The following is a 19,265-nucleotide window of genomic DNA, read 5'->3' as shown; positions in this document are numbered from 1 at the left end:
TACCAGTTGTGTAGAGTTAGTCTGGCTCAGGTAATCTCTACCTACCAGCTGTGTAGAGTTAGTCTGGCTCAGGTAATCTCTACCTACCAGTTGTGTAGAGTTAGTCTGGCTCAGGTAATCTCTACCTACCAGCTGTGTAGAGTTAGTCTGGCTCAGGTAATCTCTACCTACCAGCTGTGTAGAGTTAGTCTGGCTCAGGTAATCTCTACGTACCAGCTGTGTAGAGTTAGTCTGGCTCAGGTAATCTCTACCTACCAGCTGTGTAGAGTTAGTCTTGCTCAGGTAATCTCTACCTACCAGTTGTGTAGAGTTAGTCTGGCTCAGGTAATCTCTACCTATCAGCTGTGTAGAGTTAGTCTGGCTCAGGTAATCTCTACCTACCAGTTGTGTAGAGTTGGTCTGGCTCAGGTAATCTCTACCTACCAGCTGTGTAGAGTTAGTCTGGCTCAGGTAATCTCTACCTACCAGCTGTGTAGAGTTAGTCCGGCTCAGGTAATCTCTACCTACCAGTTGTGTAGAGTTAGTCTGGCTCAGGTAATCTCTACCTACCAGTTGTGTAGAGTTGGTCTGGCTCAGGTAATCTCTACCTACCAGTTGTGTAGAGTTAGTCTGGCTCAGGTAATCTCTACCTACCAGCTGTGTAGAGTTAGTCTGGCTCAGGTAATCTCTACCTACCAGCTGTGTAGAGTTAGTCTGGCTCAGGTAATCTCTACCTACCAGCTGTGTAGAGTTAGTCTTGCTCAGGTAATCTCTACCTACCAGCTGTGTAGAGTTAGTCTTGCTCAGGTAATCTCTACCTACCAGCTGTGTAGAGTTAGTCTGGCTCAGGTAATCTCTACCTACCAGTTGTGTAGAGTTAGTCTGGCTCAGGTAATCTCTACCTACCAGCTGTGTAGAGTTAGTCTGGCTCAGGTAATCTCTACCTACCAGCTGTGTAGAGTTAGTCTGGCTCAGGTAATCTCTACCTACCAGCTGTGTAGAGTTAGTCTGGCTCAGGTAATCTCTACCTACCAGTTGTGTAGAGTTAGTCTGGCTCAGGTAATCTCTACCTACCAGCTGTGTAGAGTTAGTCTGGCTCAGGTAATCTCTACCTACCAGCTGTGTAGAGTTAGTCTGGCTCAGGTAATCTCTACCTACCAGCTGTGTAGAGTTAGTCTTGCTCAGGTAATCTCTACCTACCAGCTGTGTAGAGTTAGTCTGGCTCAGGTAATCTCTACCTACCAGTTGTGTAGAGTTAGTCTGGCTCAGGTAATCTCTACCTACCAGCTGTGTAGAGTTAGTCCGGCTCAGGTAATCTCTACCTACCAGCTGTGTAGAGTTAGTCTGGCTCAGGTAATCTCTACCTACCAGTTGTGTAGCGTTAGTCTGGCTCAGGTAATTTCGGACGGCGGCGTCGGTTGGAAGTAGGAGTGTATAATCGTAGACACCGATCTCCTCTGTCAGGTTGTAGAGCTGGAGGGAGATTACGGGAAAAACAGAAAACAAAGTCAATAATATCTCTGATCGAGCTGATAACAGACACGTACTGGTATGTCAAATATTTTCAAATACTTGAACGTTGTTCTATTCCATTGGTTCCATCGAATCAGAAAGCTAAATCAAACGCACGTCACATATATGGAAGGACTGGGGGGAGGCAGGTTGAACTTAACGTGGAGGAAACATGTGAATATTGTTACCTTGGTCCTAGCATGTGACAGCAGAGCACAAGCGTCCTGTCCAAGGGGGTGTACTTGTACATCAAGCTGCCTTGCGTTACAACATACCAACCTACCAAAAATAACGTACCAGTGCTGCCTGTGTAAAGAGACTGAAGGTAGGGGTGGTGTTGAGGAACTGCATCAGGCCTGGGGGTTCTGGTGGGATGTCTGACAAGGGGGGGAACAGAACCTGAAAACACAAAACCATCAACACAGGATAAACTTTTTACCTCCTAACAACTCTCGCTTGTGTAAAAGCTTTTGGAATATTAAATGAAAACACATCTGTGTGAAGTTGATTTATATCCACAGACTAAAGCAGTGACCTGTTACACGTTACCGTATTAATGATGTGGATGTATCCGTTGATAGAAGGGATGTTGGGGGTGAGGATGGTTGCATTCTCTATCCTAACTTCCTGAAACATAAAGAAGAACCAGGATGTTGGTTGAAGTAGAGGATGGTTGCATTCTCTATCCTAACTTCCTGAAACATAAAGAAGACAGTCACAGTCAGATCATCTTGAGACATGGCTGTAGACACTATGGCAACGATAACAACAACAACATCTTCTACTTACCCCACCAACAGTTTTGACCTCCCATGAAGTAGGCAAGTGTAGAGTGGGTAACCGCTGGTTGACCTTCTTGTCCAGGTCCTCTATGGAGAATATCCCCTGGAGGAAATGGGCTCTGGGGAGGAAGAGGAGTGTATCTAAGCATGGGATTCAATCTAATCGCGTGTTATAGCCCTTTTACAATCCCTTGAAAAATATAGATTTTTTTTTATTTCACCGAGACTAAATAAATGAATAAAATAGGCAATGCAGCTTTTTTACATTTACATTTTTTTTTACATTTTAGTCATTTTAGCAGACGCTCTTATCCAGAGCGACTTACAGTAGTGAATGCATACATTTCATACAATTTCATACATTTTTTTTTGCTGGCCCCCCGTGGGAATCGAACCCACAACCCTGGCGTTGCAAACACCATGCTCTACCAACTGAGCTACAGGGAAGGCTAAAGGCAATTTGGATTGAGCCGACATATGTAGCGTTTTATGGCGAAGCTGATCTCCACCTATGTTGGAACGTTGCCTTTAAAAGCAGAATTGTCTACAACCCTTGATTGGATTGAATCCCGGCCATATGCTCCCGGGGTGACATTTCCCCCAGGTACAGAGCTACGATCATCTTCCCGTGAGCCAATCCTAACCTAAACCATAAATGGGGAAAATGCTAATCTGATCCAAGATCGGCATGTAGGTCGGGGCCAACTCTGTGTCTTAGAGCAGTGGTTTCCAAACTGTGGGGCGAGCCCCCTCCCCAGGGGTCGACAAAGGGGGGCTTGAAACTTAACGCTTGAAAGTTGTAATAGTAGAACGAACAAAGCGTAATTTAGAACTTGGGGTAGTGCATCATGAGTTCCTCTTGTCATGTCAGTCATTACAGACCTTAGAGAGAGATTCACAACTTGTCAGAAATGTCCAGATCAACTAGCCCATGTCAGCTAATGTTGCTAACGATGTTCCCCAATGCTGGAAGAAGGGGGTCTGAGAGACAACGTTTGGGAATCCCTGTCTTAGAGCAGCTAAACCTCTCACTTCTCCTAGTATATTCCCTTCAGATCCTGAGAGAAAACGTTTGGGAATCCCTGTCTTAGAGCAGCTAAACCTCTCACTTCTCCTAGTATATTCACTTCAGATCCTGAGAGAAAACGTTTGGGAATCCCTGTCTTAGAGCAGCTAAACCTCTCACTTCTCCTAGTATATTCACTTCAGATCCTGAGAGAAAACGTTTGGGAATCCCTGTCTTAGAGCAGCTAAACCTCTCACTTCTCCTAGTATATTCACTTCAGATCCTGAGAGAAAACGTTTGGGAATCCCTGTCTTAGAGCAGCTAAACCTCTCACTTCTCCTAGTATATTCACTTCAGATCCTGAGAGAAAACGTTTGGGAATCCCTGTCTTAGAGCAGCTAAACCTCTCACTTCTCCTAGTATATTCACTTCAGATCCTGAGAGAAAACGTTTGGGAATCCCTGTCTTAGAGCAGCTAAACCTCTCACTTCTCCTAGTATATTCACTTCAGATCCTGAGAGAAAACGTTTGGGAATCCCTGTCTTAGAGCAGCTAAACCTCTCACTTCTCCTAGTATATTCACTTCAGATCCTGAGAGAAAACGTTTGGGAATCCCTGTCTTAGAGCAGCTAAACCTCTCACTTCTCCTAGTATATTCCCTTCAGATCCTGAGAGAAAACGTTTGGGAATCCCTGTCTTAGAGCAGCTAAACCTCTCACTTCTCCTAGTATATTCACTTCAGATTGACATTATCAGTAAATTACTTTAGAACAGTGGTATTCAAAAGTATGGGGTTGCGACAACTGCTGTGAGGTCGAGAAAAAAAAAAAATGAAGAGTACAGATTATTGTATGGGACAATATACCATTGAAAAATACCATTGTATTGAGTAAATGTATTTATTGGTTTCTTCTCATGTTGAAAAGAGATGCAGCTGTAATCAACTGAATGTTATTAGTTGATGTGAAAATCTAAACGTGCAGACTGTAAGGTAAGGTATGGTATGGTATGGTAAGACATGGTATGGCATGGTATGGTAAGACATGGTATGGCATGGTATGGTAAGACATGGTATGGCATGGTGAGGTAAGGTAAGGTAAGGTAAGGTAAGGTATGGTATGGTATGGTAAGACATGGTATGGCATGGTATGGTAGGGAATGACAAGGTAAGGTAAGGTAAGGTAAGGTAAGGTAAGGTAAGGTAAGGTAAGGTAAGGTAAGGTAAGGTAAGGTATGGCATGGCATGGCATGTTAAGGTATGGTAAGGTAAGGTAAGGTAAGGTAAGGTAAGGTAAGGTAAGGTAAGGTAAGGTATGGTATGGCATGGCATGTTAAGGTATGGTAAGGTAAGGTAAGGTAAGGTAAGGTAAGGTAAGGTAAGGTATGGTAAGGTAAGGTAAGGTATGGTATGGCATGGCATGTTAAGGTAAGGTATGGTAAGGTATGGTAAGGTATGGTAAGGTAAGGTAAGGTAAGGTAAGGTAAGGTAAGGTAAGGTATGGTAAGGTAAGGTAAGGTAAGGTAAGGTATGGCAAGGTATGGTACGGTACAGTATTGCAGGGTATGTAAGGAATGATATGGTATGGTATGGTAAGACATGGTAAAGTAAGGTATGGTAAGGTAAGGCATGGCATGGTAAGGAAAGGTATGGTAAGCTAGGTTAAGGCATGTTAAGGTATGGGAAGGCATGGTAAGTTAAGGCATGGCATGGTAAGGTATGGTAAGGCATGGTAAGTTAAGGCATGGCATGGTAAGGTATGGTAAGGCATGGTAAGGCATGGTAAGTTAAGGCATGGTAAGGTATGGTATGGTAAGGCATGGTAAGTTAAGGCATGGCATGGTAAGGTATGGTAAGGCATGGTAAGTTAAGTTATGGCATGGTAAGGCATGGTAAGTTAAGGCATTGCATGGTAAGGTATGGTAAGGCATGGTAAGGCATGGTAAGGCATGGTAAGTTAAGGCATGGTAAGGTATGGTAAGGCATGGTAAGGCATGGTAAGGCATGGTAAGGCATGGTAAGGCATGGTAAGTTAAGGCATGGTAAGGTATGGTAAGGCATGGTAAGGCATGGTAAGGCATGGTAAGTTAAGGCATGGTAAGGTATGGTAAGGCATGGTAAGGCATGGTAAGATTACTTTAGAAGGTACGGGAGCCTGTAGCGGCTAAACCAGAAGTCCTGCTCGGAGGTGGTTAGATTGCGGACAACGTCCCTGGAAGGCACCAGAGCCGTTATGTTCCCGCTCAGGTCAAACTGTGACGTCCTCTAAGAGACGGGGAAGAAACAGAAAGGATCAATCCCTGACCTTTATAAAAGTGCCATCGGAATGTATTCATACCCCATGACTTTTCTACATTTCTGTTGTGTTACAGCCTGAATTTAAAATGGATTAATTAAATTGAGATTTTGTGTCACTGGCCTAAGCACAATACCCCATAATGTCAAAGTGTAATTATGTTTTTAGAAATGCGTACAAATTAATTAAAAAATGAAAAGCTGAAACGTTTTGAGTGAATAAGTATTCAACCCTTTTGTTATCACATGTCTAAATCAGTTCAGGAGTAAAAATGTGCTTAACAGGTTACACTCCGTGTGCAATAATAGTGTTTAATATGATTTTTAAATGACTACCTCATCTTTGTACCAGGCACATGCAATTATCTGTAAGGTCCCTCAGTCCAGCAGTGAATTTCAAACACAGACGTTTTCCACCATTCGTTTTTTCCATATGGGCTTTTACAAACACTTAAAATATGGGCTGTGTTTCGTGTAGGCTTACACTGGTGGCACATTTTGATAACTGTGTAAATCTCTCTAAAACAAGGTGACTTTTAGCATGGTGGTGGCTGCATCATGTTATGGGTATGCTTGTCATTGGCAAGGACATGGGAGTTTTTTTGGGGGGGTATAAATAAATGGAATAGAGCTAAGGACAGGCAAAATCCTAGAGGAAAACCTGGTTCAGTCTGCTTTCCTACAGACGCTGGGAGACAAATTCTCCTTTCAGCAGGACAATAACATAAAACACAAGGCCAAATACATACTTGAGTTGCTTGCGACACTGAATGTTCCTGAGTGGCCTAGTTACAGTTTTGACTTAAATGGGTTGAACATTTATGGCAAGACTTGAAAATGGCTGTCTAGCAATGATCAACAACCAACTTGACAGAGCTTAAATAACACATAAATAAATAATGTGCAAATATTGTTCAATCCAGGTGTGCGAAAGCTCTTAGAGATTTACCCAGGAAGATTCACAGCTGTAATCACTGCCAAAGGTGCTTCTACAAAGTATTGACTCAGGGGTGTGAATACTTACGTAAATTAGACATTTCTGTATTTCATTTTCAATACATTTGCTAAAATGTCTAAAAGCATGTTTTAACTTTGTCATTATGGGGTATTGTGTGTAGATAGGTGAGAAAAATAATATATTTAATCAATTTTTGAATTCAGGCTGTAACAACAAAATGTGGAATAAGTCAAGGGGTATGAATACTTTCTGATGACACTGTATCTACAGGAATATGATGTGTAGGAATACAAATACATCTTAAATTATATGGAGAGAGAGGCAAAAGGAAAGTATAAAAAATAGACAGCTACAGACCTGTATCAGGCGGTAAAAACCATACAGATTGATATTCATTTCCAGTTCCTAACAAACAAAACAAGTCAGCACAATAACAGTCAGTAAAGCAGTACCAAAACGCAACCACCTTGTACTGTCTAGGTAAGGCAGGAGTGTTTTCACTAGAAACCAAATGGAAGCACACAGAAGGAAATCCTACTTGAATTTGTCCAATGGAAACTTTTTTGTTTGTTTTTTGTTTTCTGTTGCAATTTTACTTGCTACGGTGCAAAACGTTTTTGCAACAGTGTCAGACTAATGAATACAACCCTAGGTACCACAGGTACAGTATAGCCTACCTCTTGCATCATCCCGTAGCATGTGATTCCGTCTCCGACGTACCCTTCTGGACAGACACAGATGACGTTTTCTCCATCCACTGGCTCACACTTAGCCTGAGGACGTCAAACCACAACAACACTTTACTACGCATAAAGGACTCTAGGAAACCTGGACCTTTGGTGGGCTGAAAAAGACAGCCTCATATACAATATCCTTATATGGCTGGTTAGAATCAAGCTAGAAGGATCATGATGAAGAGCGGCAAAATATCTGAGAGGAGATGGAGGTTTAAAACAGACACAATCTGAGAGGAGATGGAGGTTTAAAACAGACAATCTGAGAGGAGATGGAGGTTTAAAACAGACAATCTGAGAGGAGATGGAGGTTTAAAACAGACAATCTGAGAGGAGATGGAGGTTTAAAACAGACACAATCTGAGAGGAGATGGAGGTTTAAAACAGACAATCTGAGAGGAGATGGAGGTTTAAAACAGACACAATCTGAGAGGAGATGGAGGTTTAAAACAGACAATCTGAGAGGAGATGGAGGTTTAAAACAGACAATCTGAGAGGAGATGAAGGTTTAAAACAGACAATCTGAGAGGAGATGGAGGTTTAAAACAGACAATCTGAGAGGAGATGGAGGTTTAAAACAGACAATCTGAGAGGAGATGGAGGTTTAAAAGATACAGATTTAAAACAGACAGAACAGCTTATGCAGAACGGCATTCCAGTCTATTGCAAAAACACTATAAGGGTCTATCTCAAGTGGCACCCTATTACCACAGGGCTGTGATCTAAAGTAGTGTTCTATGTAGGAAATAGGGTGCCATTTGGGACACATGCACAAATACAATAAATTACTTTGTGTGGGGATAAAAGGTGACAGGTAAATTAAAGACATAGTGAGGGAAAAAAGTATTTGATCCCCTGCTGATTTTGTACGTTTGCCCACTGACAAAGAAATGATCAGTCTATCATTTTAATGGTAGGTTTATTTGAACAGTGAGAGACAGAATAACAACAACAAAAATCCAGAAAAACGCATGTCAAAAATGTTATCAAATGATTTGCATTTTAATGAGGGAAATAAGTATTTGACCCCTCTGCAAAACATGACTTAGTACTTGGTGGCAAATCCCTTGTTGGCAATCACAGAGGTCAGACGTTTCTTGTAGTTGGCCACCAGGTTTGCACACATCTCAGGAGGGATTTTGTCCCACTGCTCTTTGCAGATCTTCTCCCAGTCATTCAGGTTTCGAGGCTGACGTTTGGCAACTCGAACCTTCAGCTCCCTCCACAGATTTTCTATGGGATTAAGGTCTGGAGACTGGCTAGGCCACTCCAGGACCTTAATGTGCTTCTTCTTGAGCCACTCCTTTGTTGTCTTGGCCGTGTGTTTTGGGTCATTGTCATGTTGGAATACCCATCCACGACCCATTTTCAATGCCCTGGCTGAGGGAAGGAGGTTCTCACCCAAGATTTGACGGTACATGGCCTCATCCTTCGTCCCTTTGATGCGGTGAAGTTGTCCTGTCCCCTTAGCAGAAAAACACCCCCAAAGCAGAATGTTTCCACCTCCATGTTTGACGGTGGGGATGGTGTTCTTGGGGTCATAGGCAGCATTCCTCCTCCAAACACGGCGAGTTGAGTTGATGCCAAAGAGCTCCATTTTGGTCTCATCTGACCACAACACTTTCACCCAGTTGTCCTCTGAATCATTCAGATGTTCATTGGCAAACTTCAGACAGGCATGTATATGTGCTTTCTTGAGCAGGGGGACCTTGGGGCGCTGCAGGATTTCAGTCCTTCACGGCGTAGTGTGTTACCAATTGTTTTCTTGGTGACTATGGTCCCAGCTGCCTTGAGATCATTGACAAGATCCTCCCGTGTAGTTCTGGGCTGATTCCTCACTGTTCTCATGATCATTGCAACTCCATGAGGTGAGATCTTGCATGGAGCCCCAGGCCGAGGGAGATTGACAGTTCTTTTGTGTTTCTTCCATTTGCGAATAATCACACCAACTGTTGTCACCTTCTCACCAAGCTGCTTGGCGATGGTCTTGTAGCCCATTCCAGCCTTGTGTAGGTCTACAGTCTTGTCCCTGACATCCTTGGAGAGCTCTTTGGTCTTGGCCATGGTGGAGAGTTTGGAATCTGATTGATTGATTGCTTCTGTGGACAGGTGACTTTAATACAGGTAACAAGCTGAGATTAGGAGCACTCCCTTTAAGAGTGTGCTCCTAATCTCAGCTCGTTACCTGTATAAAAGACACCTGGGAGCCAGAAATCTTTCTGATTGAGAGGGGGTCAAATACTTATTTCCCTCATTAAAATGCAAATCAATTTATAACATTTTTGACATGCTTTTTTCTGGATATTTTATATGTTATTCTGTCTCTCACTGTTCAAATAAACCTATAATTAAAATGATAGACTGATCATTTCTTTATCAGTGGGCAAACGTACAAAATCAGCAGGGGATCAAATACTTTTTTCCCTCACTGTATGTACGTACCAGAGAATGGCATCCTCCGTTGTTTTTCTGACAAGGGTTGATGAGATCACAGACTGTCCCATCCCCCATGTAACCCCTCATACAGGTACACTCACTCTGAGAAGACATGAGACAGACATACGGTCACGTAATCCCTCTTACAGGTACCTTCACTCTGAGAACACAAGAGACAGACAGACAGACAGACAGACAGACAGACAGACAGACAGACAGACAGACAGACAGACAGACAGACAGACAGACAGACAGACAGACAGACAGACAGACAGACAGACAGACAGACAGACAGACAGACAGACAGACAGACAGACAGACTGCAACACTTAACAAAGAGCTGCAGTCAGTTTCAGAATGGGTGGCAAGAAATATTTCTGAAACTAAAAGCAATGTATTTGGGACAAATCATTCACTAAACCTCAACTAAATCTCGTAATGAATAATGTGGAAATTGAGCAAGACTAAACTACTTGGATTAACCATGGATTGTAAACTGTTATGGTCAAAACATATTGATACAACAGTAGCTAAGATGGGGAGAAGACTGTCCATAATAAAGCGCTGCTCTACCTTCTTAACAGAATGTCATGACTCTCCTGTGAGGATCCAGGTTACAGTGGGTCAGCTCTACAGCACCCTTTCTGTCCCGCAGAGGGAGGGATGGAGGTTTTGTGATATCTTTAAGGACAGTATAACCAAATAACGGTAACTCTACAAATGTATGTATACGTCCCGGTTATCAGATTTACATCTAAATGTTGTGGAACTTACATGATTAAATATTAAACTGTTTGTGAGAAGATGAAAAGTGAGTTTAGCCTTTTAAATGAGATAATTGTTTTTCAACTAAAGTTTTACCCAGTCAGTAACCACACCCATGTGAGCACAGACATTATGCCAAAAAGATGGAACGCCCCCTTATCCAAATATAAAAGACTCCTAAAGAATTAACATATCAAAATATGCCGGGTTGCTGCCAGTGTGGACAGTGGTCTTAGCTGTACCCTGAATAATCAACCAATTAGACCAGTATACGAATGGTTAGCCGGACGTCACAAATGGTGTAAAGCTAAAGACTCGTATACGTGCAGCATGAGCTGAATACTTTACGAAATGGTTTGAAGACTACAATACCGGAAAATGTTAAGACCCTCTGAAACTCTCTCTCTCTCGGACTACACAGGAACATTCAGTCTGCAGCTGTTGTTGCACCGTTAGCCTAGGAAACTCGACCGAAGACAAGAGACAAAGAACAATTTCCTCTCACCACTATAGGTATCTCTAGGGTATCTACTCTAAACAAACAGAGTGAAGGACAAGGCCCGCTGAACACCGTGTGGTACACCTCTGGAAGATCTGTTCTAACAGAAACGCTGAGACCACGAAGTTACGACTACAAAGGATATGGTGACCTCTGGTGGACAAGCAGAGACTTTCTGTCAACTGACTCCCCAGAAAATGGACCGGGCGATTTCACCAGAGAGAGATGACAAAGACATACAAGCGTAAATATGTACATTGCATTTCTAAATCCGAATGAGCGGTTGTTAGGTTGCTAAATATTCACATTTATGATGAGCGTATTATTCAACTGTATGTACAATAGTTGAATTCCTTTGTCTCTCCTTCTCCCTCTCTTTTTTCCTACCCCCTTTCATTGTGTAACAAGCCGTCATAACTCACTAAAAGTGGCAGTAATAAAGCCTCTCTTGAAAAAGCCAAATCTTGACCCAGAAATTATAAAAGACTATCGGCCTATATCGAATCTTCCATTCCTCTCAAAAATTTTAGAAAAAGCTGTTGCGCAGCAACTCACTGCCTTCATGAAGACAAACAATGTATACGAAACGCTTCAGTCTGGTTTTAGACCCCATCATAGCACTGAGACTGCACTTGTGAAGGTGGTAAATGACCTTTTAATGACGTCAGACCGAGGTTCTGCGTCTGTCCTCGTGCTCCTAGATCTTAGTGCTGCTTTTGATACCATCGATCACCACATTCTTTTGGAGAGATTGGAAACCCAAATTGGTCTACAGGGACAAGTTCTGGCCTGGTTTAGGTCTTATCTGTCGCAAAAATATATCAGTTTGTCTCTGTGAATGGTTTGTCCTCTGACAAATCAACTGTAAATTTCGGTGTTCCTCAAGGTTCCGTTTTAGGACCACTATTGTTTTCACTATATATTTTACCTCTTGGGGATGTCATTCAAAAACATAATGTTAAATTTCACTGCTATGCGGATGACACGCAGCTGTACATTTCAATGAAACATGGTGAAGCCTCAAATTAGCCTCAGACATAAGGAAGTGGATGGCTGCAAACTTTCTACTCTTAAACTCGGACAAAACAGAGATGCTTGTTCTAGGTCCCAAGAAACAAAGAGATCTTCTGTTGAATCTGACAATTAATCTGGATGGTTGTACAGTCGTCTCAAATAAAACTGTGAAGGACCTCGGCGTTACTCTGGACCCTGATCTCTCTTTTGAAGAACATATCAAGACTGTTTCAAGGACAGCTTTTTTCCATCTACGTAACATTGCAAAAATCTGAAACTTTCTGTCCAAAAATGACGCAGAAAAATTAATCCATGCCTTTGTTACTTCTAGGTTGGACTACTGCAATGCCCTACTTTCCGGCTACCCGGATAAAGCACTAAATAAACTTCAGTTAGTGCTAAATACGGCTGCTAGAATCCTGACTAGAACCAAAAACATTTGATCATATTACTCCAGTGCTAGCCTCCCTACACTGGCTTCCTGTTAAGGCAAGGGCTGATTTCAAGGTTTTACTGCTAACCTACAAAACATTACATGGGCTTGCTCCTACCTATCTTTCCGATTTGGTCCTGCCGTACATACCTACACATACGCTACGGTCACAAGACACGGGCCTCCTAATTGTTCCTAGAATTTCTAAGCAAACAGCTGGAGGCAGGGATTTCTCCTATAGAGCTCCATTTTTATGGAATAGTCTGCCTACCCATGTGAGAGACGCAGACTCAGTCTCAACCTTTAAGTCTTTACTGAAGACACATCTCTTCAGTAGGTCCTATGATTAATTGTAGTCTGGCCCAGGGGTGTGAAGGTGAACGGAAAGGCTGGAGTAACGAACCGCCCTTGCTGTCTCTGCCTGGCCGGTTTCCCCTCTTTCCACTGGGATTCTCTGCCTCTACCCCTATTACGGGGGCTGAGTCACTGGCTTACTGGTGTTCTTCCATGCCGTCCCTGGGAGGGGTGCGTCACTTGAGTGGGTTGAGTCACTGACGTGGTCTTCCTGTCTGGGTTGGCGCCCCCCCTTGGGCTGTGCCGTGCTTTTTCAGTTCTGCCCACACATTTTCTATAGGATTGAGGTCAGGGCTTTGTGATTGCCACTCCAATACCTTGACGTTGTTGTCCTTTAGCCATTTTGCCACAACTTTGGAAGTATGCTTGGAGTCATTGTCCATTTGGAAAACCCATTTGCGACCAAGCTTTAACTTCGTGACTGATGTCTTGAGATGTTGCTTCAATATATTCACATAATTGTCCACCTCATGATGCCATCTATTTTGTGAAGGGCACCAGCCCCTCCTGCAGCAAAGCACCCCCACAACATGATGCTGCCTCCCCAGTGCTTCACGGTTGGGATGGTGTTCTTCGGCTTGAAAGGTCTCCCCCTTTTTCCTCCAAACATAACGATGGTCAATATGGCCAAACAGTTCTATTTTTGTTTCATCAGACCAGAAGACATTTCTCCAAAAAGTACCATCTTTGTCCCCAATTCCAGTTGCAAACCGTAGTCTGGCTTTTTTATGGAGGTTTTGGAGCAGTGGCTTCTTCCTTGCTGAGCGGCCTTTCAGGTTATGTCGATATAGGACTCGTTTTACTGTTGATATAGATACTTTTGTACCTGTTTCCTCCACGATCTTCACAAGGTTCTTTGCTGTTGTTCTGGGATTGATTTGCACTTTTCTCACCAAAGTACATTCATCTCTAGGAGACAGAACGCATCTCCTTCCTGAGCGGTATGATGGCTGCGTGGTCCCATGGTGTTTATACTTGCGTACTATTGATTGTACAGAAGAATGTGGTACCTTCAGGCGTTTGGAAATTGCTCCCAAGGATGAATCAGACTTGTGGAGGTCTACAATTTTTTTTCGGAGGTCTTGGCTGATATCTTTTGATGTTCCCATGATGTCAAGTAAAACTGAGTTTGAAGGTAGGCCTTGGAATACATCCACAGGTACACCTCCAATTGACTCAAATTATGTCAGTTAGCCTATCAGAAGCTTCTAAAGCCATTACATAATTTTCTGTAATTTTCCAAGCTGTTTAAAAGCACAGTCAACTTAGTGCATGTAAACTTCTGACCCACTGGAATTGTGATACAGTGAATTATAAGTGAAATAATCTGTCTGTAAACAATTGTTGGAAATATTACTTGTGTCATGCACGAAGTTCATGTCCTAACCGACTTGCCAAAACTATAGTTTGTTAACAAGCAATTTGTGGAGTGGTTGAAAAACAGAGTTTTAATGACTCCTACCGAATTGTATGTAAAGTTCCCACTTCAACTGTATGTGTTGCTGGCGATGGTATTACCCATTAGACCAGCCTCAGGCACTAGCAGCAATCTGTTTAGAAGCAGAACCATACATAACATACCTGTCCTGGGCCTAGAGACTTGCAGTCTGCATCCTTATGGCAGCCACCTCTGGTCTCCAGGAGACAGTTGTCCACCTCAGTACAGACCAGGCCGTCTCCTGTCCAGCCCTCGTTACAAACACACGACACGTTTGCTGGCCCTGAGTACACACACTGGGCCTGAGGAGAGAGATGGACATATAACACACTACACGTTAGCTGGTCCCGAGTACACACACTGGACCTCAGAGGAGAGGGATATGATAACACACTGGACCTCAGAGAATATGATAACACACTGGACCTCAGAGGATATGGTAACACACTGGACCTCAGAGGAGAGGATATGGTAACACACTGGACCTCAGAGGAGAGGGATATGGTAACACACTGGACCTCAGAGGATATGGTAACACACTGGACCTCAGAGGAGAGGATATGATAACACACTGGACCTCAGAGGAGAGGATATGGTAACACACTGGACCTCAGAGGATATGGTAACACACTGGACCTCAGAGGAGAGGATATGATAACACACTGGACCTCAGAGGAGAGGATATGGTAACACACTGGACCTCAGAGGAGAGGATATGGTAACACACTGGACCTCAGAGGAGAGGGATATTATAACACACTGGACCTCAGAGGAGAGGGATATTATAACACACTGGACCTCAGAGGATATGATAACACACTGGACCTCAGAGGAGAGGGATATGATAACACACTGGACCTCAGAGGATATGATAACACACTGGACCTCAGAGGATATGGTAACACACTGGACCTCAGAGGAGACGATATGATAACACACTGGAACTCAGAGGATATGATAACACACTGGACCTCAGAGCAGAGGATATGATAACACACTGGAACTCAGAGGAGAGGATATGATAACACACTGGAACTCAGAGCAGAGGATATGGTAACACACTGGACCTCAGAGGAGAGGATATGGTAACACACTGGAACTCAGAGGAGAGGATATGATAATACACTGGACCTCAGAGGATATGATAACACACTGGACCTCAGAGGATATGGTAACACACTGGAACTCAGAGGAGAGGACATGGTAACACACTGGACCTCAGAGGATATGGTAACACACTGGACCTCAGAGGAGAGGATATGGTAACACACTGGACCTCAGAGGATATGGTAACACACTGGAAATCAGAGGATATGGTAACACACTGGAACCCAGAGGAGAGGATATGATAACACACTGGAACTCAGAGGAGAGGATATGATAACACACTGGAACTCAGAGGAGAGGATATGATAACACACTGGAACTCAGAGGAGAGGATATGATAACACACTGGAACTCAGAGGATATGGTAACACACTGGACCTCAGAGGATATGATAACACACTGGAACTCAGAGCAGAGGATATGATAACACACTGGACCTCAGCGGATATGGTAACACACTGGACCTCAGAGGAGAGGATATGGTAACACACTGGAACTCAGAGGAGAGGATATGGTAACACACTGGACCTCAGAGGATATGATAACACACTGGACCTCAGAGGATATGATAACACACTGGAACTCAGAGGATATGATAACACACTGGACCTCAGAGGATATGGTAACACACTGGAACTCAGAGGATATGATAACACACTGGACCTCAGAGGAGAGGATATGGTAACACACTGGAACTCAGAGGAGAGGATATGGTAACACACTGGAACTCAGAGGAGAGGATATGATAACACACTGGAACTCAGAGGATATGGTAATACACTGGACCTCAGAGGAGAGGATATGATAACACACTGGAACTCAGAGGATATGATAACACACTGGACCTCAGAGGATATGATAACACACTGGAACTCAGAGGAGAGGATATGGTAACACACTGGACCTCAGAGGAGAGGATATGATGACACACTGGACCTCAGAGGATATGATAACACACTGGACCTCAGAGGATATGATAACACACTGGACCTCAGAGGATATGATAACACACTGGACCTCAGAGGAGAGGATATGGTAACACACTGGACCTCAGAGGATATGGTAACACACTGGAACTCAGAGGATATGGTAACACACTGGAACCCAGAGGAGAGGATATGATAACACATTGGACCTCAGAGGATATGGTAACACACTGGAACTCAGAGGAGAGGATATGATAACACACTTATCCTCAGAGGAGAGGATATGATAACACACTTATCCTCAGAGGAGAGGATATGATAACACACTGGAACTCAGAGGAGAGGATATGATAACACACTGGAACTCAGAGGATATGGTAACACACTGGACCTCAGAGGATATGGTAACACACTGGAACTCTGAGGATATGGTAACACACTGGAACCCAGAGGAGAGGATATGATAACACACTGGACCTCAGAGGATATGGTAACACACTGGAACTCAGAGGAGAGGATATGATAACACACTTATCCTCAGAGGAGAGGATATGATAACACACTTATCCTCAGAGGAGAGGATATGATAACACACTGGAACTCAGAGGAGAGGATATGATAACACACTGGAACTCAGAGGAGAGGATATGATAACACACTGGAACTCAGAGGATATGGTAACACACTGGACCTCAGAGGATATGATAACACACTGGAACTCAGAGCAGAGGATATGATAACACACTGGACCTCAGAGGATATGGTAACACACTGGAACTCAGAGGAGAGGATATGGTAACACACTGGACCTCAGAGGAGAGGATATGATGACACACTGGACCTCAGAGGATATGATAACACACTGGACCTCAGAGGATATGATAACACACTGGACCTCAGAGGATATGATAACACACTGGACCTCAGAGGATATGATAACACACTGGACCTCAGAGGATATGATAACACACTGGACCTCAGAGGAGAGGATATGATAACACACTGGAACTCAGAGGATATGATAACACACTGGAACTCAGAGGATATGGTAACACACTGGAACTCAGAGGAGAGGGTTATTATAATAGTTAACGTCTGTTAACTATTCCCAAAACCCGATTGAGAGATTCCTGTAATCAGGAAGGACTAAACAGGAAATCCATATGGGCCTTGGTAAAAAGTTCTGCACTGAATAGGGAACAGGGTGCCATTTTGGCGGGGTCCTGAGTCTTACGTTAAAGTCACAGCCTCCTCTGTCAGCCTTCAGGCAGGGGTTGACCAGGATGCAGGAGTGTCCATCTCCTTCATACCCCGACATACACTCACACCTGTCACACACAGGGACACACACACACACACACACACACACACACGTTAATAATGTAGATATAGATAATAATAATATAGACAATTGTATAGATTATAATATTATAATATAGATAATAATATAGATTATAATGTATATTATAATATAGTTAATAATACTACAGATAATAATATAGATTATAATATATAGTATAATTAATATAGATAATATAGATAACAATATAGATTGTAATATATATTATAATATAGATAATACTAATATAGACAATAGTATAGATTATAATAAATATTATGATATAGATAATAATATAGAAAATAATATAGATTATAATATATAATTTAATATATATAATAATATATATAATAATATAGATTATAATATATAATTTAATATATAATAATAATAATATAGATAATAATGTAGATTATAATATATATTATAATATAGATTCTAATATATATTATAATATAGATAATAATAATATAGACAGTATAGATTAATAATATAGACAATAGTATAGATTATAATATATATATAATAATAATAATATAGACAATAGTATATATTATAATACAGATAATAGTATAGATTATAATGTATATTATATAGATAATAATAATAATTAAACATTTAATAAAAAAACACAAGAAGGAATGGCCCTTTATAGCACTGCCTGAGGCCCTTTGGAGCACTGCCTGAGGCCCCTTGGAGCACTGCCTGAGGCCCCTTGGAGCACTGCCTGAGGCCCTTTGGAGCACTGCCTGAGGCCCCTTGGAGCACTGCCTGAGGCCCCTTGGAGCACTGCCTGAGGCCCTTTGGAGCACTGACTAAGGCCCTTTGGAGCACTGACTGAGGCCCCTTGGAGCACTGACTGACCCCTTGGAGCACTGACTGAGGCCCTTTGGAGCACTGCCTGAGGCCCTTTGGAGCACTGACTGAGGCCCCTTGGAGCACTGACTGAGGCCCCTTGGAGCACTGACTGAGGCCCCTTGGAGCACTGACTGAGGCCCCTTGGAGCACTGACTGAGGCCCCTTGGAGCACTGACTGAGGCCCTTTGGAGCACTGCCTGAGGCCCCTTGGAGCACTGACTGAGGCCCCTTGGAGCACTGCCTGAGGCCCCTTGGAGCACTGACTGAGGCCCTTTGGAGCACTGCCTGAGGCCCCTTGGAGCACTGACTGAGGCCCCTTGGAGCACTGCCTGAGGCCCCTTGGAGCACTGCCTGAGGCCCTTTGGAGCACTGACTGAGGCCCCTTGGAGCACTGACTGAGGCCCTTTGCTCCACTAGCAATAAGTAAGCTAAGTAAGTAAGCTAAGTAAGTAAGCTAAGTAAGTAAGCTAAGTAAGTAAGCTAAGTAAGTAAGCTAAGTACGTAATACTGACGTGGTGTGGCTGCCGGTGAAGATGCAGAAGGCGTGGACATGGCAGTGTTCAGATAGACCATCAGAGTTACAGGCCTTAGCCTCCTTATCACAGTAGTCTCCAGAGTAACCCTCCAGGCAAGAGCCCCCTCTACACGCACCCTTACTGCCTGGGCGGTTATCGCAAACACCATGGAGACAGCGGCAGTCTGGAGACGATGATGGGGGGGGGGGGGAGGAGAGAGGGAGGGACAAAGAGAGGAAAGAGGGGAGACAGAGAGAGGGGGTGGGGGGGGGGGGGAGAAACAAGATAAGGGTTCTTAAGTCAGATTTGACCGTGAT

General features: G+C 43.2%; 1 protein-coding gene across 1 annotated transcript in view; it reads right to left on the bottom strand.

The window, feature by feature from the left end:
• stab1 (stabilin 1) overlaps positions 1–19,265 on the bottom strand; it is a 187,331-nt gene that overhangs the window by 99,237 nt on the left and 68,829 nt on the right. The window contains exons 22-32 of the mRNA XM_045691993.2: positions 18,946–19,132; positions 17,471–17,564; positions 14,347–14,505; positions 9,707–9,802; positions 7,208–7,303; positions 6,888–6,935; positions 5,415–5,542; positions 2,281–2,392; positions 2,041–2,118; positions 1,789–1,890; positions 1,348–1,452 (exon numbers count right to left, since the gene is read on the bottom strand). Coding sequence (XP_045547949.2) covers positions 1,348–1,452; positions 1,789–1,890; positions 2,041–2,118; positions 2,281–2,392; positions 5,415–5,542; positions 6,888–6,935; positions 7,208–7,303; positions 9,707–9,802; positions 14,347–14,505; positions 17,471–17,564; positions 18,946–19,132 — 1,205 coding nt within the window. The remainder of the gene's footprint in view (positions 1–1,347; positions 1,453–1,788; positions 1,891–2,040; positions 2,119–2,280; positions 2,393–5,414; positions 5,543–6,887; positions 6,936–7,207; positions 7,304–9,706; positions 9,803–14,346; positions 14,506–17,470; positions 17,565–18,945; positions 19,133–19,265) is intronic.

This window comes from Salmo salar, chromosome 12 (genome assembly GCF_965601325.2).
Source record: "Salmo salar chromosome 12, fSalSal1, whole genome shotgun sequence".
Taxonomy (NCBI): Eukaryota; Metazoa; Chordata; class Actinopteri; order Salmoniformes; family Salmonidae; genus Salmo; species Salmo salar.
The sequence above is the reverse complement of the archived record's forward strand: the minus strand, read 5'-3'. Positions and strand labels throughout refer to the sequence as shown.